The 13926-nt window shown below is 39.5% G+C and overlaps 1 protein-coding gene across 1 annotated transcript; it reads left to right on the plus strand.

The window, feature by feature from the left end:
• The first annotated feature begins 7597 nt into the window (after positions 1 to 7597).
• LOC131725235 (up-regulator of cell proliferation-like) lies at positions 7598 to 12780 on the plus strand. Its single transcript, XM_059018648.1, has one exon. The coding sequence runs from the start codon at positions 7609 to 7611 to the stop codon at positions 12217 to 12219; it is 4611 nt and encodes a 1536-aa protein (XP_058874631.1). The 5' UTR covers positions 7598 to 7608; the 3' UTR covers positions 12220 to 12780.
• The last annotated feature ends 1146 nt before the right edge of the window (positions 12781 to 13926 follow it).

The following is a 13926-nucleotide window of genomic DNA, read 5'->3' on the forward strand; positions in this document are numbered from 1 at the left end:
ATTGAAATAGACAGTGTCCACACCAGAGACAGGCATTGAAATAGAGACATTGTCCACACCAGAGACAGGCATTAAAAGATAGCAGCAAATGTACACTCCCTCTCTGTCTCTCCCACTATCTAACCTAATCACATGGCAGCAAACCACATTTAAACTGAAAGAAATCACTTGAATATGAGACTTTCTGTTCCTGTTTTTTTTAGGAAATCTACAGAAAATTTGGTTGAACTGTCTGAAGAGAGCAAGCTAGCATCTACCACCAGCAGTCCTGAGCCAGTCAAACAGTAATTAAATTTGTCAGGATTTGTGAGATTTAAATAAAATACTTTGCTTTGAACATAACATTTTAGCCAACAATAATGAACAGCCATAAGTACAATGATTGAAATTGCATACAGTTACTGCTTTGTATTTCCTTTCTTGTTTGTAATCAGAAGTATTCTAAATGTAATCTTTTCAGTTTAACTATTGCAAAACAGTGTAAAAGAAATCCTGGCTACACCACTGGCAAGTGCTAAATCTGTCTTGTTTTCGTTTCTTTTTTAAAAATAGGATATTTAGGGTATAATGTCTGATAGTAGATGACTAAAAGGCAAGGTTTTAGTTCCTACACTTTGCTAACCCAATTTTTAACATGCAAGTCCACACTTCCCACACTTGTACAACACATACAAAAGAAATGAAATATTGTATATACCATATTGATATTAATATTTGACCAAACACAGTTCCCTTTCTGTCTATCCTACTATCTAACCTAATCACATGGCACCAAACCACATTTAAACTGAAAGAAATCACTTGAATATGAGACTTTCTGTTCCTGTTTTTTTTTTTTATTATTATATATTTATTTTTCTAAGATATCTACAAAAAAATAAATCTAAATCTTAACAAGATGGACGTCACAATCAAGGATCACATCAAGCAATCTTTGAATAACCTGCTGGAAAATGACTTGAAGACATTTAAAACCAAGCTATGTGAAGAATGTGAAATCAAATTCCCCAGAAGAAAGGTTTTAAATTTTGATTCAACTGGCTTGACAGACTGCATGATCAGCTGTTATGGGGAAACGAGGGCAGCTGAAAAGACAATTCAGATATTAGAAGCCATTAACCAGAAAGACATCGCTGAAACACTGAAAGAAAACATACAATGTGGTAAGATAAAAAAAAAAGAAAAATCATTTGATAATTCTCATCCATTCTCACTGTGTAGTGTTTGTTTATATGGTTTTCCCTATAGGCTTTTGGCAGTGATGCCCTGCTTTACACACAGACACTTTCTGAAAAATAATGTCTCTCTGTCGAGCTTGTAGAAATTTCTCATTTCTTTCATTTTATCTTTGAAAAAAATAATCCCTGTTTGCAAGCACACAAGTTTGTAGCGCAACTTTTTGTATAAAGTTTTTTATTTGATGTTCTCTTCAGTTTTTAATCCGCTGTTCCATCTTTCCTCACCACAGAAGCAGCATTACCAGGAACAATGAGAGTGACAGTGTCCACGTCAGAGACAAGCCTAGAAACTATAACAGGCATTGGAACAGGGACAGTGTCCACGTCAGAGACAGGCCTAGAAACTATAACAGGCATTGAAACAGGGACAGTGTCCACACCAGAGACAGGCATTGAAACAGGGACAGTGTCCACACCAGAGACAGGCATTGAAACAGGGACAGTGTCCATGCCAGAGACAGGCATTGAAACAGGGACAGTGTCCATGCCAGAGACAGGCATTGAAATAGACAGTGTCCACACCAGAGACAGGCATTGAAACAGGGACAGTGTCCATGCCAGAGACAGGCATTGAAACAGGGACAGTGTCCATGCCAGAGACAGGCATTGAAATAGACAGTGTCCACACCAGAGACAGGCATTGAAATAGAGACATTGTCCACACCAGAGACAGGCATTAAAAGATAGCAGCAAATGTACACTCCCTCTCTGTCTCTCCCACTATCTAACCTAATCACATGGCAGCAAACCACATTTAAACTGAAAGAAATCACTTGAATATGAGACTTTCTGTTCCTGTTTTTTTTAGGAAATCTACAGAAAATTTGGTTGAACTGTCTGAAGAGAGCAAGCTAGCATCTACCACCAGCAGTCCTGAGCCAGTCAAACAGTAATTAAATTTGTCAGGATTTGTGAGATTAAATAAAATACTTTGCTTTGAACATAACATTTTAGCCAACAATAATGAACAGCCATAAGTACAATGATTGAAATTGCATACAGTTACTGCTTTGTATTTCCTTTCTTGTTTGTAATCAGAAGTATTCTAAATGTAATCTTTTCAGTTTAACTATTGCAAAACAGTGTAAAAGAAATCCTGGCTACACCACTGGCAAGTGCTAAATCTGTCTTGTTTTCGTTTCTTTTTTAAAAATAGGATATTTAGGGTATAATGTCTGATAGTAGATGACTAAAAGGCAAGGTTTTAGTTCCTACACTTTGCTAACCCAATTTTTAACATGCAAGTCCACACTTCCCACACTTGTACAACACATACAAAAGAAATGAAATATTGTATATACCATATTGATATTAATATTTGACCAAACACAGTTCCCTTTCTGTCTATCCTACTATCTAACCTAATCACATGGCACCAAACCACATTTAAACTGAAAGAAATCACTTGAATATGAGACTTTCTGTTCCTGTTTTTTTTTTTTATTATTATTATTATATATTTATTTTTCTAAGATATCTACAAAAAAATAAATCTAAATCTTAACAAGATGGACGTCACAATCAAGGATCACATCAAGCAATCTTTGAATAACCTGCTGGAAAATGACTTGAAGACATTTAAAACCAAGCTATGTGAAGAATGTGAAATCAAATTCCCCAGAAGAAAGGTTTTAAATTTTGATTCAACTGGCTTGACAGACTGCATGATCAGCTGTTATGGGGAAACGAGGGCAGCTGAAAAGACAATTCAGATATTAGAAGCCATTAACCAGAAAGACATCGCTGAAACACTGAAAGAAAACATACAATGTGGTAAGATAAAAAAAAAAGAAAAATCATTTGATAATTCTCATCCATTCTCACTGTGTAGTGTTTGTTTATATGGTTTTCCCTATAGGCTTTTGGCAGTGATGCCCTGCTTTACACACAGACACTTTCTGAAAAATAATGTCTCTCTGTCGAGCTTGTAGAAATTTCTCATTTCTTTCATTTTATCTTTGAAAAAAATAATCCCTGTTTGCAAGCACACAAGTTTGTAGCGCAACTTTTTGTATAAAGTTTTTTATTTGATGTTCTCTTCAGTTTTTAATCAGCTGATCCATCTTTCCTCACCACAGAAGCAGCATTACCAGGAACAATGAGAGTGACAGTGTCAACGTCAGAGACAAGCCTAGAAACTATAACAGGCATTGAAACAGGGACAGTGTCCACGTCAGAGACAAGCCTAGAAACTATAACAGGCATTGAAACAGGGACAGTGTCCACACCAGAGACAGGCATTGAAACAGGGACAGTGTCCATGCCAGAGACAGGCATTGAAACAGGGACAGTGTCCACGCCAGAGACAGGCATTGAAACAGGGACAGTGTTCACACCAGAGACAGGCATTGAAACAGGGACAGTGTTCACACCAGAGACAGGCATTGAAACAGGGACCGTGTCCACGCCAGAGACAGGCATTGAAACAGGGACCGTGTCCACGCCAGAGACAGGCATTGAAACAGGGACAGTGTCCATGCCAGAGACAGGCATTGAAACAGGGACAGTGTCCACGCCAGAGACAGGCATTGAAACAGGGACAGTGTCCACGCCAGAGACAGGCATTGAAACAGGGACAGTGTCCACGCCAGAGACAGGCATTGAAACAGGGACAGTGTCCATGCCAGAGACAGGCATTGAAACAGGGACAGTGTCCATGCCAGAGACAGGCATTGAAACAGGGACAGTGTCCATGCCAGAGACAGGCATTGAAACAGGGACAGTGTCCATGCCAGAGACAGGCATTGAAACAGGGACAGTGTCCATGCCAGAGACAGGCATTGAAACAGGGACAGTGTCCATGCCAGAGACAGGCATTGAAACAGGGACAGTGTCCATGCCAGAGACAGGCATTGAAACAGGGACAGTGTCCATGCCAGAGACAGGCATTGAAACAGGGATAGAGGCCACTCCAAAGACAGGTATTGAAATAGAGCAAAGGGTAACAAAAGGGACAGGTATAGAGACAGGTACCACAGCAGGGTTCGGCATTACAGAGTCAAGCTTAAAAACAGAGGCAGGCACAGAAATATGGGCAGAGGCCATTGCAGGGATAAGTATAGAAACAGAGACGGGTAAAGAGTCAGACCTAGAAGCAGAGGCAGGGGCCACAGCTGAGCCAGGCATAGAAAAAGAGACAAGTGCAACAGGAGGGAGAAGTTGGAAAAGTTTGTTCAAAGGCATGGTGGAATCCAAAACTCCAGAAGCAATAACAAAATCAAGATTAGGACAATGGATATTTAAACAAAATGGAGATACAGGACAGAAAACAATTGATACAGATGGACAAGATACAAGAGGTAGGTGAATTTAGAAAGGCTGTTCTCAGCTTTAGGGTAGAGTGTACCTGTGTGTGTGTTATAACTGTCAGCTTGTTCTGATCACAGATCAGAATTCTTTGATACTATTAAGTATATAAAACCACATGAAAGTGCAAGTTTATCACAATTTAAATTATATATATATATATACACATACATACATACATACAACTGTATAAATGGGTAATTGTATGTAACAATAATGTGATATCTTGTAACAATTGTAAGTCGCCCTGGATAAGGGAGTCTGCTAAGAAATAAATAATAATAATGATAATAATAATAATAATAATAATAATAAATACATACACACATAGATTAAGCACATTTTGATTGATTGAGCCTTTTGTTGTTTCATTTGGTTTAAACCTTTATTTCTGTTATAAATATATGCACTTTGGCATTGAATTGTAAACTTCTGCTGAGTCTCAATTCTGCCATTCCACCACCTGGCTGATACCGCTACCCTTTCACAGAGGCATTTCAGTAAATACAAAAAATATCCAAAATCTGCCCATAATCTAGCTACTGGCTGAACCAACTAAGCACAATAGAAAAACATTTTACATCAGATAATAGTGATACAGGCCAGATATTATGTGAAACAACCAAACAAGATGCAAGAGGTAGGTGAATTTAAGAAATAGAAAATATTTAGTGGTAGCGTGCGTTTCTGTGACTAATTTAGTTAGAGAGCTAATGCCAGTCTGTTATAGAGCTGAGTGGTGAAACAATAATTAAAGTAAAAACTCATTTCAGACTCACAAAATGAAAATGTCTTTCAGAGTCAGTCACAAGAACGAAAACAACTGCAGCTGTACTTTGCATGCTCAGAAACATAACAGGATAATTGCAGTATGACTTGGGAAGAGATCAATGGTGTGGCACTATTGTCAAAAGATACCAAAAGTGATTAAAGGGCAACATTTTTAGTTTTTTAGATAACCTACAAGATAAAGCACACAACACAGGAGCACAAAGCAACAACTCCTTTATCCTTATCAGTCTCTCCCAAACAAAGGGTGTAACTCTTCGTTAATTGATCATCAGGTAGCAAGTTCATCAATTAAGGCCAAAGTAACTGAAACACAAACAATTCTAACGCTATTTACAGTAGCACAATTATATATATTGTAAATAAGCCTTGCGGCTCGGGTTCGTTTTGCCCCTTTAAAATACTGACCAGACACAGAGATGGAGGGTTTGAAAGCGCTTTTGAGCTAATTTTAATGCAGAACAAAATCAAAACAAAATACAAAATAAACACCTAGCTCTGTACGAGCACTAACTAACACACAAGAACACCCTGACTACAAGTGGGACAGCTAGGCTGTTTCCCCACTAAAAACAGTAAACAAAAACACACACAGGTTTACTACAGCACCTTTTCTTTTGTTTTCTCATGACTGCCAGGACGCAGAGTACCACTTTCTGCCTCCTTCTTCTCAGCAGCTCCGAGCAAACTGACTGCTTTTCTTTTATACCCTGCACCTGGCTCCAATTTAATAATACTCACCAGGTGCAGGGGATAACTAAGCAATAAAATAATTAACAAAACCAATTAAACAATAAAGCAATACAATCAAACCATTAAACAAATGCGCCTTAAAACGAAACCACACATTTTACTGCGGGGATGATTCCAATCCCATCCCCACTGTGTTACTATATATATATATATATATATATATATATATATATATATATATATATATATATATATATATATATATTGTGAGACAGCAGGGAGGGGGTTAAAACCTCTCTGCAGTAAAAACATGTGCGGAAGGCACATTTGTCCTCGTTAATTGTTTTTCTGTTAATTGTTTTATTAGTTTAATTGTCACCCGCACCTGGTTAATTGTAAATTAGAGCCAGGTGCAGGGTTTAAAAGAAAGACAGCCAGTCTGTTCGGGGCTGCCATGAAGTAAGAAGCCCGATTGTTGGTGTAGTCAATCGTATTGTGGGAAAAAAGGAAGTAACTGTGTGTTCTTTTTGTGTTGGTGTTAAACTGTGTGTGTTTTGTTTTTAGCCGGTAAACAGCTTAGCTGCCCGGCTTATTAGTTAGGTTCCTGTTTGTTTAGTTAGTGCTCGTACAGAGCTAGGTGTTTGTTTTGTAGTTTGTTTATTTTGTGTTTATTAAAAATTAGCGCAACCGCGCTGTAAAAATCAATTTCTGTGTGCCGGGTCAATTTTTAAAGGGGCAACGAACCCGAGTGGGTGAGTTCGTTTACTATATATATATATATATATATATATATATGTGTGCGCTGATGCGTTACCTGCTCTTACTGTATCTTGGGATCAACTTGAACTGTAAAACCATTTTTAAAATCCCATTAATATACACAGATTGATTGCTGTTACTGTCGTGCCGATGGGGTGAGTTAACACCTTGTGCAAAGAAAATAGCCAGACTCCGCCACCTTATGTTTTAAGAAAATAAGGAATTCTATCTCATTATATTTTATTTATATTATAGCACACAGGTTCGAGGCATCAACAGAGGGGAACAGCAACCAGCCGACAACTAACACCAAGGAAGTCAAGAGTAAGTATGATCAATTATTTTTATTTAGAAAGAATAAATTCAATAAAAATAGTAATCCACATGCTGCAGAGTAAATAGTCAGAGGGAGATTATAAAAGTAGAAATCACACAGAAAATAATCACAGCTAAATATTGCACTTGCCCTGGCTGGTTCTTCGATGAGGGACGTGGCTCCAGTCTCCTGCCACCCAAATTTAGCATATTCAATTACCCTTTCCCCAGCAGGGGGCGCCACTCCTCCACCGGGTCCGAACCAACAGAACCCTCTCTTATTCTTATTTCCCCAGCAGACAGCATGATCGATGGTCACTCCCGCAGGCTGGATCGGGTTCAATGGGGGGTGATTCAATCAGAATTATATTAGGGCTGGGCCTCCACTTCAAGTTCAGACTATACAATCTGAAACTAGGATGTTGCAGGTGTTTTGTTTTTAAGTCCCATTAATATACATGGATTGATTGCTGTTACTCTTTTCCTCACAGAAAAACATCAAGATGATATGCTGTGCAAACTGGGCCTGAAGGACTATTATCCAAGCAGGATTACATTAAGTACTGTCCTTCAAATTGGTAAAGACAGCATCACAGATGAACCAATTCAGTCACTAAAGAAACTTCCTTGGCGCTTTATAAAAAGGCTGATGATGGTAAATGTGACAACTAGTATTTCTGAGCTCATGGGTGAACGTGATCATAATGTCCAAGAGAGTAATACAATCAACCCACTTGATCTCTTAACAGCACTCTTTCTGTGCTCAGATAGCTTCCTGCAGCAGGAAATGATGTTAAAAATGTCAATGTGCCAGTTTGCTGTGCCTCTCCTACTCCCTGACTGTAGCTCTAATCAGTGCACATTAATGCTGTGGGCCATGCGAGACATTGTGAAGAAGTTTAGACCTCATTCATTAACAGATTCAAAAGGGTTTGTAGAAGACAGTATAGTCAGCACTCCCATGCCAATGGTCTCCTTTGTCAGGCTGGGTGACTGCAGTTTATCAAAGTCTCAGATTCTGAATAAGGTGCTCAGTAACCCCCAGCAGTACCATGATTTCTTTACCCATCGTGATATGGAGTGTGGTGATATTCCACGCAGAATTTCAAACGGTCTAGTTGAGATAGCATGGTACCTTCCTTGTGGAAAGAAAAACCTGGACATCTTTCCAGAACCTGTAGCTGTTGCCAACCTTCGTGGAGACATCACTTCATTTGACAAACAATTTTCCTTCTTATGTCACATATCTTCAGCAGTCTTTGTTATTTTTGACAGTAGCACAGAGAGAGAGTGCCATCTCTTAAAATATCATGGAGCCAAATTGTTTTTGGTTGAAAATTGTTCAGAGAAGACACAGGACAATAATGATGCTCAGAAAAACTTGGCATCAGCATTAAAATTAAAACAACATCAAATTCTTTTAAAGAACAAGCGGATCAATGAAGCAAACTTTGTGAAGAATCTGCGCTCAACTATGAAGGACGTCATTGCAAACCATCCACAAAACATCACATTAGAAGGCACATCACATGCAGCACATAACATGGGGATTGCTGTAGATGAAGACTGTACTAAATGTCAGAAAGCTAAGAGAAGTGCTGAAGAAATAACATTTGGAATCAAAGATGTGGTGAAATATAAAGAGGATCAGTTACCTTTACAAGGGAAGCCTTGTAGGGATTTGGCTAAAATAGAAAAGGAGGAATGCAGACTACGGAAAGCAGGAGACCAGCCTATTGAAGCCTACAAGACGAATCTCCAAACAGAAAAACAGAAACTACGACAAGAACAAATCAGCTATAAAATAACTGAAGCAATGCAGTGTTTCATCAGTGCCATATCCAATGAAAGCAAAGAAGAACGATCCTATTTTCTAAAGTGGTTGAGAATGAACTTGGATGCTACAGCAAGATCAAAACTTTCAAGTCTTCGTGACAAATACAAATTATTTTTTTGCAATTTGTCAGAGAACAAAGACAAAATTTCAGCCCTGGGTGAAAAAATATCAAACAGCTGTTTAGGAGTTGAACATTTCATGCGTGAGATGGGGCAGCTTTATGAAGCTTCATGCTTCCTTCCTGTTAGTAATGAATCTCATGAGAGATTTCATAGACTTCCGAGTTTGGGTGCAGATCTTCTATTAGATGGTATTCCCCTTGAGCTGGTGGATGGAGACGCCTCCAATATCCCTATAAAGTGGGTGACTGATGTTCTAACTGAACTGCATAATAAAGTTATGCAAAAAAGCAGAGTACGGGTTGTAACAGTGTTAGGAGTCCAAGCCACTGGGAAGTCCACCCTCCTCAACACCATGTTTGGGGTTCAGTTTGCAGTCAGCAGTGGTAGATGCACAAGAGGTGCCTTTATGATTTTAATTAGAGTAAAAGAAGAACTTATAAAAGAGCTGAGTTGTGAGTTTATCTTGGTAATCGACACTGAAGGTCTCAAATGTCCAGAGCTGGCACAACTAGAAGAGAGCTATGAACATGACAATGAGCTCGCAACACTGGTGGTGGGACTGAGTGACATCACAATAATAAACATTGCAATGGAAAACTCCACAGAAATGAAGGATGTCCTACAGATCGTGGTGCACGCCTTTCTCAGAATGAAGGAAGTGGGGAAGCAACCAAAATGTCACTTTGTCCACCAGAATGTGGCAGACGTCTCTGCTGATGACAAAAACATGCGGGACAGAAAAGTGCTTTTAGATCAACTGAATGAGATGACAGTTGTTGCTTCCACAATGGAGAAGCAGAATATCGACAGGAAATTCACCGATATAATGGAGTACGATCTGAAGAGAAATAACTGGTACATCCCTGGCCTGTGGCAAGGTACTCCACCAATGGCTCCAGTGAACACCGGCTACAGTGAAACTGTGTATGAGTTCAAGAAAAGTTTGATTGAGGTTTTAAAAAGCTGCAAAGATCAGAAACCTTGTGGAAATGTTCTGGAATTCTTGAAATGGGTGCAGAGTTTGTGGAAAGCTGTTAAATATGAGAATTTCATCTTCAGCTTCCAAAACAGTCTAGTTGCTGAGGCTTACAGCAATCTGTGTGTTGAATATGGTAAATGGGAATGGGAGTTCCAAAAGCACATGTACCAGTGGCTGGTAAATGCAGAGACAAGGATTTCAAATGCTACTAACCAGCCCTTAAACCTTGATGAGCTTCTCAGTAGTCTAATAGACAAGGCATCTAAAGAACTAACATCTCAGGAAGAGACAACTCAGAAAAAATTAACAAAATACTATGAAATAAAAGATGGACATGCCAATCTTGTAGAACGTTACAAAGCAACCTTTGAAAGAAGCATTGGCACTGTTAAAATTGAAATTAAAAACTCTTTGACAAACAAGCTGACAGCAGCTATTGACTTTCAAAAAGGAATGAAGAAGGTACATGAAATCAATTTGAAGCATAAAGCCATGTTAGAAGAGGAAGTAATGAAGCTGCTTTTACAGTGCAGGGAAAGGAATGATGAATTATCTGAAGAGAAACTGAAAGAAGAATTTGAAAACATGTGGGAAATGACTGTGGCTGCATTTAACTTCAAAGGTTTAGAGGAGCAAAACATTGTATTAAATGTTAATAGCCAACTGAGAAAAAAATTAGAAAGACATGCAGGTTTCGTTAACATGGTGCTAAATGAGACCACAGATTTGACTACAGTTGGAAACGCACAGTTTAATGTAACTGATGAACACTTCAGTTGTGCAGGGCTCCAGGGATCAGTTCCTGATCATGTTAAGAGAGAAGCACATACAAAGTCACAGTCTGTAATACAACACTGCAAAGAGTTCATATTAGACAAGCAAGGCCGTAAAGCTGACTACCATGAGACCTACACCAGAGAGCTGTTAGAAATGATAGATGACAAGCTGAGGGATTTTGAGGGACTGCGGACCACTGCTCAGTTTGAAGTTGATCTAAAGCTGCATATCTGTGGGTTTGCTGCCAGGGAATTCCAACAGATGCACAAAGATTTCATTGCAGCCAGTGATCCTCGGAAACACCTGGAAAAGTCCAAACTGCAGTACTGTTCTGATTTCATAGATCTTTACCATAAGAAAGATCAGAGCTTAAAGAAGGCAGAAGAATTCACTGAGCGCTGCCTGAAGCCTGCAGTAAGACAGTATGTCAACAAAGCCCTTGGGATAGATATTGTGGATGAAATGCGGACTGGCAAACACTCTGTGGAATACAGCACCCGGTCATACTTCCAGCATTCCATTCTGAAGCAGCTTCTGAATGAAGGTGATTTTAATAAATACCTGTCTTTCATTAGAAACTATGAGGGTTTTGTCAAGGAATGGATATTTAAATGTATTACTGAGCAGCTTTCTAAAGATAAAACTCTCTTAAATTTAGAAAAGAAACGTCTTGAAACAATAACAAAGAAAATACAAGCAGTTATTGAAAAAACAAAGAAAGAAACCCCAGCAAACACAACAATTACAAAGTTCATTGAAAGTGTCTGCAGTGATCTGAGCAGTGATATTGTGATTTCCACAAAAGACCTTGGAATAATCCAGGATAGTACAAGTGTGGAGGAGTTCACTAAACATCTTCAATATTATGCTGGTGACTTGATGAAAACTCTAACTGAGGAATATTCTCAGGGAGGTGATATCAGGAAGAAACTTGACCGTCTTCCATTCAAACCACAGGATGAGCTCTTCAATAGGGTGTTTGGCTGTGGAAAGCTGTGTCCGTTCTGCAAGGTGCCCTGTGAGGCAGGAGGCAAGGAGCACAAACAACACCACGCATCAGTGCATCGACCACAAGGGCTGGGTACGGTCAGATGGTCACATTCTCAACATCTGGCAGTAGAATTATGCTCAACTGATGTACAGAGTGATGGCAGATTTTGTTCTTGTGACACGGGTGGGAACAATCATCCCTACAAAGACTATCGGAAAATCTACCCTGACTGGAGCATTGCCCCTGATTCCAGTGTTGAAGCCTCTGACTACTGGAAGTACGTGATGACTACATTCAATGAACGATTTTCAGTGGAATATCATGCACAGCCAGCTGATATCCCTGAGACATGGAAAACAATATCAAAGGACCAAGCGCTGAAGAGTATAAATGAGGTGTTTAACATGAAATAAACAAGCAAGAGCTAAACAGTGAAGTACTCCTGCAAAATGTTGGATGGATGAAACAGAAACTGACTTGTTAGAACCACATCCCCCCATCCATCACCCCCCATCCAATAATGATTTTCTGAGAATTTGCTCTCTATGCTTTACATTGCCTGATTTCTTTAGATTTTCTTTTGACACTATAGAACATGTGGGTGGGACGGTGGTTAGCGCTACTGGTTCACAGCTCCAGGGTCCTGGGTTCGATTCAGGCCTCAGGGGTCTGTCTGAGTGGAGTTTGCATTTTTTCTGGGTACTCCAGTTTCCTCCCACAGTCCAAAGACATACTGTTCAGGTTTATTGGTCACTCTAAATTGCCCTCTGTGTGTGTGTGTGTGTGTGTTTTGAGGTGCCCTGCACTGCACTGGTCTCCCATCCAGGGGTGTAGTCCTGCCTTGCGCCCTGTGTCTGCCAGGTTAGGCTCCGGCTCACCACGACCCTCTAAAGGATTAAGCGGTTATGATAATGGATGGATGGAATATAGAACATTTGAATTATGCGATTGCCTGTAATCTTATCTTTAAAAAATATATATTGTAAGAATGTATCTATTTCATTATCTATTCTGTAATTTCTGCTTCTGCACTTACTAATAAATTTTGATTGCACTCTTGTCATCTGTGATTAGCAGGTGGGTCAAAGTTTAGATTTGGTCCAGGCCCTAATGTGATTATTCTTGGACACCATCTAGTGCTGGCAGAGTTAAAGAGGAACTCAAGTTGTTTTTGTGTGTGTGTGTGTGTGTCTGTTACTTGTTCCCATATGTTGCTACATAAGGTGTGCGTATTGTTTTTTGATATCCTGACCACTTCTTTTACACTGAAATTGCAGTCTAAACAGTGCTCTGTTTCCAAGATGGTTTCACATGTATCCTTCAGAAGAGGGTACACGTGATGTCACCTTGGAAACAGCACTGTGTGGACTGCAATTTAATAGTGGAAAAAAAGTGGTCAAGATGTCAAAAAAGAGAAAACATGATTTGGAAACAAATCTGGCCACCTGTTTAGTTTGGATTTCAAATGTTGTTGCAAATAACCGATGTTGGCTTCTCCTGAAAATCAGATTTTCAGACCCGCACAAAATCTCTCCACAGAGCTTTGATTTTTTGGTCTGTGTGAAACCTGAAGAAATCTCTGCACAGAGATTTGTTTGCTTGGTCTGTGTGAAACCTGAAGAAATCTCTGCACAGAGATTTGATCGCTTGGTCTGTGTGAAACCTGAAGAAATCTCTGCACAGAGCTCTGATCACTTGGTCTGTGTGAAACCTGAAGAAATCTCTGCACAGAGATTTGTTTGCTTGGTCTGTGTGAAACCTGAAGAAATCTCTGCACAGAGCTCTGATCACTTGGTCTGTGTGAAACCTGAAGAAATCTCTGCACAGAGCTCTGATCACTTGGTCTGTGTGAAACCTGAAGAAATCTCTGCACAGAGATTTGTTTGCTTGGTCTGTGTGAAACCTGAAGAAATCTCTGCACAGAGCTCTGATCACTTGGTCTGTGTGAAACCTGAAGAAATCTCTGCACAGAGATTTGTTTGCTTGGTCTGTGTGAAACCTGAAGAAATCTCTGCACAGAGATTTGATTTTTTGGTCTGTGTGAAACCTGAAGAAATCTCTGCACAGAGCTTTGATCACTTGGTCTGTGTTAAACCTGAAGAAATCTCTGCACAGAGCTC

The sequence above is a fragment of the Acipenser ruthenus genome, unplaced genomic scaffold, assembly GCF_902713425.1.
Source record: "Acipenser ruthenus unplaced genomic scaffold, fAciRut3.2 maternal haplotype, whole genome shotgun sequence".
NCBI classification, from domain to species: Eukaryota; Metazoa; Chordata; class Actinopteri; order Acipenseriformes; family Acipenseridae; genus Acipenser; species Acipenser ruthenus.

Excerpts from the sequence above, each read along its gene's own strand:
- LOC131725235 (XM_059018648.1), top strand. The coding sequence starts at position 7,609 with ATGCTGTGCAAACTGGGCCTGAAGGACTATTATCCAAGCAGGATTACA.